The sequence below is a fragment of the Pundamilia nyererei genome, unplaced genomic scaffold (assembly GCF_000239375.1).
Source record: "Pundamilia nyererei isolate P.nyererei 1_Seehausen unplaced genomic scaffold, PunNye1.0 scaffold00038, whole genome shotgun sequence".
NCBI classification, from domain to species: Eukaryota; Metazoa; Chordata; class Actinopteri; order Cichliformes; family Cichlidae; genus Pundamilia; species Pundamilia nyererei.
In genome coordinates this window covers 800,447-807,188 of record NW_005187439.1, presented here as the reverse complement: position 1 = coordinate 807,188, position 6,742 = coordinate 800,447, and the positions used below count along the sequence as shown (strand labels likewise).

General features: G+C 44.1%; 1 protein-coding gene across 1 annotated transcript in view; it reads right to left on the bottom strand.

Moving 5' to 3' along the window:
• Positions 1-8: 8 nt before the first annotated feature.
• Positions 9-6,742, bottom strand: part of rufy3 (RUN and FYVE domain containing 3) — a 12,485-nt gene continuing 5,751 nt past the window's right edge. Inside the window, exons 5-17 of the mRNA XM_005730649.2 lie at positions 6,013-6,162; positions 5,577-5,642; positions 5,427-5,496; positions 5,218-5,307; positions 5,045-5,128; positions 4,581-4,748; positions 3,794-3,891; positions 2,735-2,854; positions 1,889-2,015; positions 1,735-1,805; positions 1,623-1,650; positions 1,407-1,481; positions 9-739 (exon numbers count right to left, since the gene is read on the bottom strand). Of these exons, the coding sequence (XP_005730706.1) occupies positions 596-739; positions 1,407-1,481; positions 1,623-1,650; positions 1,735-1,805; positions 1,889-2,015; positions 2,735-2,854; positions 3,794-3,891; positions 4,581-4,748; positions 5,045-5,128; positions 5,218-5,307; positions 5,427-5,496; positions 5,577-5,642; positions 6,013-6,162 (1,291 nt within the window). The 3' untranslated portion in view covers positions 9-595. The remainder of the gene's footprint in view (positions 740-1,406; positions 1,482-1,622; positions 1,651-1,734; positions 1,806-1,888; positions 2,016-2,734; positions 2,855-3,793; positions 3,892-4,580; positions 4,749-5,044; positions 5,129-5,217; positions 5,308-5,426; positions 5,497-5,576; positions 5,643-6,012; positions 6,163-6,742) is intronic.

Below are 6,742 nucleotides of genomic sequence, written 5' to 3'. Positions count from 1 at the left end.
TAGCATGAATTTTTATTTTTTATTTAAAACAGTCTTTAAGGAAGTAATGACACACAACATGACAGCATTTGGTCATTTTGTTGACCGAGTTTGTCAGGATTTTCCCTGAATGTGACGCCAGTTTAATCACAAAAGTGCATAAAGGTACGAGTAACTCCGTATCCTGATCTCTGAATCGAAACACCGAGCCTTGAATTCCAGTTTTTCCTTTTTTATCTTTTAACACTGGGGATAAAAATGTCAGTTAAACTTTTCATCACTTAGTGTCCATAAATGAGATGATTCTTTTATTTATTTGTTTAAATCCAGCCATGTGAGGGAGAGCAAGTTTAGCTTAAAAGTGCCGACAGAAGCCTAAATCACCAACACGAACCAGAAAAGGAAGATAAATGGCGTCAGCTGTTTTTATTATAAGGAAACCCTGCGCACGCGCACACACACACACACACACACACACACACACACACACACAAGACTGATTTAAATAGCTCACAGACCCCGTGATTCCTAGGATGTCTCAGGAAGTTGGGATTTTTTGGTTTTTAGGTGCCATTGTTACACTCGCGCGTCTCTGCTGTGTGTGATGATTGTGGGTTCATGTTGGTGATGAAGCGTATTGTTGGAGTAACAGCGAGTAGCAGGCGGTGCAGACCGTCTCTGGGAGAATGGAGGAAGGTAAAGGCAGCTCTTTGGACACGCAGCTCTCACAGAAAACGCCGCTGCAGTTCTTACACTGTTTCTGCAGAGAAGAAGAAAAACTCCATTAAAGGAAACCACAGCTGGGGACACGAGTTCTCCTCCATTCTGCTCATTTACAGCGCCTTATTTTTACTTTTTGGTTCTATGAGAGTAGCTTTGCATGACTCACAGATCATATTCATCTCATATTGGGCTTTGGTGCAGTCCACGTTAGCTCCCCATTCAGCACCCACCCTGAGGGCCAGAACCGGCCAATCAAAGACTCCGCTTCAGCCTTCTAAAGCCTGACCATAGATCATTGATTGGTTTGAGATCGGGGCAGTTTACTGACCACTGATCCAAAATGCTGACTGACTACCTGTGAGTCTTAATAATCACTTTGCCCTTTGAGATGATCATGCTGATCTTTGATGTGGGCAGTCCTTAAAAAGCGTGGGGACAAGAGGAGTTCCACCTCCTGTGCTCAGCCTGGAGACGGATGAGATGGGAATGGATCCCCCACAATCAGGATTTGAACCAGACTATTTGCATATGTTTGATATTTTTTTTGATACAGAAAATAAGTTTTGGAACAGCCGTAACAGCTTTAGGAAGTTCAACCCAAGAAAAACAGGAGTCAACTATTTAAAGAAGCTGTAAACTTTCAATGCCAAACAGAAAAATATTCTTGATAACTCAAGTTCAAAATGATCCTCAGTAATTTGTACCTTTGTCTTGAGGAGGGAGTCGGCGTGCTCACACATCGTACACATGGAAGGCTCGCTGATCTCCAAGAACGACTCCTGAGGAAGAACAACAAAAAGAAATAAATGCATGAGTCTCTGAACAGTGCAAAGACACACTGCCATCAGTACATGCTGACTGCTTCAGCATCCACTTATTAAAAGGCCAAACTTTCACACAGGTAAAAAGTCAAATCTCACCTGCTCATCCTCGTGGTGCGACAGGGACCTTCAAAGTTAAAGACGAGACATAAAAAAGTGAATTATTTTTCCATAAATTTCACTTTATTTTCTGAAACTCTGAGATACCTACAGGCTGGTATTGTCCTCTGGGCCACTCTGGAACTGGTCTTTCTCCTTCACTGACGGGGATTCTGGGAGTTGCTGTTAAGAACACAGTCATAAGCCACCAAACCACAGCTGACAGCTGTTCGTCGGACATATCGTTAATGTGAGAATCCACGTACTGTTGGTACATCCCCTGGTTGTCTCCTGTCGGTCCGCGGAGTGCTGGACTGAGGTACCGAGGAGGCACTGAGGTGATGGTCGCTCTTTCGATCGTGACCTTTTCTCAGCTCACGCTCCAGATTAGACCTGAAACAGCAAAATAAGCCAAAGAATAGAAACGTATAGTTCAGTGACGACAGTAATTAATAAACATATCTGGAGCAGAAAAAGGAACAACGTTTATGGTAAAGGGGAACCTCGAAGGGGTAGGAAAGCCCAGTGTTACAGTAGAAATAAGCAGGCAGCTTTGATTAACAGCTGTGCATCCAGCAGTTTCCTGCCAGGCCTCTGACCGGTGTTTGTCCCTTTGTCAGGTAGAACCTGCATGTTATACGTCCTGTGTAACTGAAATCTGTGTGAAACGTCGCTACTCAAAACTTTCTAGAAACAGCTCATAAGACTGAAACCACTCTCTGTATCGATGTGGTTTGATGGGCTACATATCGTTAGTATTTGTACGTTTCTATGGTTAAAAAAAGGGGTGATGAAATTTTAAAAGATCTCAATGAGAGCACTGAGACCACAGAGTGAGAGTCTGACTGTTTTAACAAAGAAAGACTGATAAAATAGAAAGGAGTATTAGGGCCACATTAAGAAAGAATGTTCATTTTCAGCATAAATTCAAAATGTGGATTTGCCAACTGCCACGGCTCACAGCTTCTACAAAACGCCTCGTGTAGATGAGGTAGTGAAATCGTACTTCAGAATCTGTTTTAGTAATAAGGAAGCGATTTGTCCTCTTCCTCTTTGTTTTGGTCATCTCAGTGTTTCGGATGGAGCAGGAGTAGTGAGGCGCCAGACTTTACCTTTGCTTCCTCAGCTGCTCCACCTCCACCTGCAGACTCTCGATTTTGTCTCCAAAGTCCTGCTTGAAGAGCCGGTTCGCCTCTAAAGCCAGGTCCCTCTCCTTCTCCGCCTGCTTGCATCTGGTTTGGGGTGAGCGGGTTAACATAAACTCATGGAAAAATAAAAATGTGATGAAGGGAAACGTGGCTGGGAAGAGAGATCAACTCAAACTAAAATGTAAGAGCAACCTGGGACACTGTGACCAAAGACCATGAAGCAGACTGTTTGTTTAGCGTTTTATTAGCCTAATGATTACTACAGTTGACACCAAACTTATGTTCACATACAATTTTAAATTATTCATTAATTTTGCCCCTTCCTTCTTCTGCGCTGGACGTTCGACTTCAACAAACCCCTCTGATATCTGGCGCCACACGCCACTTCTCTCTGTCGGTTGAGAATATCTGACAGCCTCAGGTTTGAGGACGAATCACATTACAGCAACTGTCAAGTATTCAGCATGGGTTTATTGGCACATCAGTCCATCAGACACCTCTACTCATCTTATGTCTGACTAAAGCATTACCGGGGCAGTTTTTAGAAACGGAAATCTGAAGTAGAAATCTGATGTGGCGAACACATCTGGCAGAAAACACGAGGATTAAGGGGCTGCTAAAGGATCCATTCAGTCCACACTAAAAGCTGATGCTGGAGCGCCGGTGCAGGAGGTTGTAAGAAGATGGTTTTTATTTTGTAACAACAAAGGAGCATCGTACAGAAAAGATAACATCCTAGTTTGGTTATTTCTATATTAGGCAGGGTTGTATGTTTGTTTTCAGACTCGTGAAAGCAGGCAGCTACTGCTGCAGCTGCAGCAGCTTCCCCGCTGCAGAGTTCAGGCTCCGGGCCTGCTTCGCCAAATGTTTGTCACTGATTTTTTTCAAAACAACAGACGAACAAATGATGGAAAAAATTAAAGAAAAAGAAAGTGAAGAGAGAGAAAATGCATCCATGAACATAAGACATGTCATCTGGAAGCACCAAATGCATATCGTGCTGTAATAATAAACTAGCCTCACCTGGTCTCCAGCTGTTTTATGGTCCCTGACATCTGGTTCATTTTCTCCTCCATGCGAACGATGATCTCACTCTTCTGTTTCGAGCTGGCATCGGCACTCTGCAGAAGATGATCCAAACTAGTCAACTGATGTCTTTCCTCCATATACACTCAGATTTGTGTGAAAAGATATTTTTGGGGATCTAATCCTCCACCTGCTCGTCATCCCTAGAACAGCAGGTGGAGGATTGGGATTAGGCGGCTGTGAAGACCAGGATAGGGGTCCGAAAAAGGAAGGACAGGTGGATGGATGAAATATCTGATAAATGCGACCATCCCTAGTTGATCAGACGGCAAGAAATCATATTAAGAGACTAAACTCAGAGCACAAGTGAAGATCACCTGTGCACCTTTTAATCTGAGGCCAGGTTGAAAACCTTTTCTGCCTAATGTGTTCCAGTAAACTAATTGCTATCGTCCATTTTATTCTTGCTTTGTGGAACAGTTTCAGTCTTCTTACAGTTAAGCAGACCTTTGAACTTTCTCATTGAAGTGGCCTCCTCTTTTCTGCCTTAACTGAAAAAAAAAAGCCAAGTTCTTACTGTCTGTCAGTATCTACTGCTGACTGCAAGTTATTCTAGACAGGAAGTGATGCTTTATCATTTCACAGAGAGCTAATAGTGAAATTAAACACCTACAAGTTTCTGGGAAAAGCTGAAATCTACGAGTGAAGCCCTGAGAGACAAAAGTGGATGTGAGCCTTTTAAAAGCAGTGTCCTCATAATCAGACATGAGAAGCACCGCCTCACCTGTGACTTGTGCATTAGCTGTTGGTTGATGGCACGAAGGTCTTCCAGCTGCTGTCTGAGCTCCACCAGAGCGTCCTGCTTCTCACAGACGTCTTTCTCCAGCATCTTCATGGACAGCTCCATCTCCTGCTTCATCCCGATCTGCACCTCCAGCTCCTTCTCCACATCCTGCACACAAGTCAGACTTTGTCAGTTAGAAAAATATAAGCAGGAATGTCATAATTAAACTAAGCTAAATGGACTGAATTTGGACTGGGCTGACTGTCTTTCTCCACATAAGCTTTGTTGTATTTCTGTGTAAATGGCAGCTAAAAATGAACACACTAAACAGGCCAAGCACATTTGTTACTATTAACTACAAACTTTGTCAGCAGATGACACGGCTACATGTATAATCTCTCGCTGGTATCAACGCCTCAGCAGACTTAAAGCTACACAAAGACTGTCAAACAGCTGAAACGCACCAGTCGAAGCAAAGTTTCCTCTTTGAGCTGCTTGCGTGTTTCCCCCAGCGCTTGTCCGTCTGCTGCTGAATCACTTCTTAATGCCTGAAGAAAAAAGGAACGCTTGCTTTTACTACAAATTTCCAAATGCTCGAGTCAGCTGCTGCATAAACTGGCAGATAAGCAGCGTTCACCTTTCTGGACTCCAGCTGATACGAGCTCTCCTCCTTTACTCTCTCCACGTCTTCTTGTAAAGTGATGATCCTGTTATTCGCCACTGCGAGCTGCAAGGACAGAAATCAACAAAGCAGCTTGGTAAACAGGAAGTCCCTGCAGCCGGGCTAAAAGCATGCAAGGCTGACATTTAAAGACAGTTTTTGAAGATGATCACTGTGAGACTCGCCTCTTCTGTCAGCTTCGTGTTGGACTTTTCCAGAGCGTCCACTTTGGCCTGCAGGTTATTTACCGACGCGCTGTAAACAGGCAGAAAGCAGGTGAGTCACCGAGCTCGCCAAGGTGAGGAGAGCAAAGTGAGCGCACCACCCCGACAAACCTTAAATGTCTGTTCAGCTCCTCCACGTAGTTCTTCTGATCGAGAATCGCTGTGATCTGACCGTCCCTGAAAACGCACAAAGAGAAACGTGCAGTTAGCCGTCAGGCACACAAACACACAGCAACACAAACAAAACAATAGAAATCTGACAGAAAATCTCATTCTAGTGCAGTATTTTTAAACTGTTGAGGCTAAAATGTGTTTCAGGCATGGAACAGAAATCTTTTTCAATATTCAAGTTTAAAGGCCACACATTGGAAAAATATGGTCCGAAGGCTGGGGCTCAATCCAGCCGTCCAAATAAAAGAACACTTTCTGTCAATTAAGTTCAAGACAAATGGCTGTCAGTCGACAGAGGTAGGAGTGAAGCAAAAACAAAACACACGCTCCGATTACAGGCCCACAGTGTACAGTTACTACAGGAGCCAGGACTCACCCCTCCACGCTCTTGCTGCTGTGTCCACCGTCTTTTAGGTACATGGAGAAATCGATCACCCCAACCTGCAGATGTTTTAAGAAAAAGGCAAAAAACAAATGACAGGAGCCATCCTCGTATGTAAAACAATTCAAAGTATGTGTGTAGAGTCTGCAGGCTGAAATATTTTAGTCTCCAAGCTCAGGCGGATATGAACAAAGAGCTGCAGCATTCCTCACAGTCACTCTGGACTCCCAACCTGAGAGCTGAACATCCTTGACTGACAAGCTGTGAGCTGCTGAAACAAGAACAACCTGAAGCTGCACTGCTCAACATTTTAATGTTTATGAAGCAGAGCGGGGACACAGGCCTCAGAGCCCAAAACACTGCGCCCCTTTACATTGCTCTTAATTCAGTTGTGCTGCTGCTGTGTAAAGGAAACATCGCTGTACTTCATATTTAAATGATCTGAACAGATGGTTTAACTCAGGGTGGGGAACTCCAGGCCTCGAGGGCCGGTGTCCTGCAGGTTTTAGATGTGTCCTTGATCCATCACAGCTGATTCAAATGGCTAAATGACCTCCTCAACGTGTCTTGAAGTTCTCCAGAAGCCTGGATATGAACTAATCATTTGATTCAGGCGTGTTGACCCAGGGTGAGATCTAAGACCTGCAGGAGACCTGGAGTTCCCCACGCCTGGTTTAACGAAAGGCTTTTGTTGGCATTTTTAAGGGAAAATACTGACTGTAGG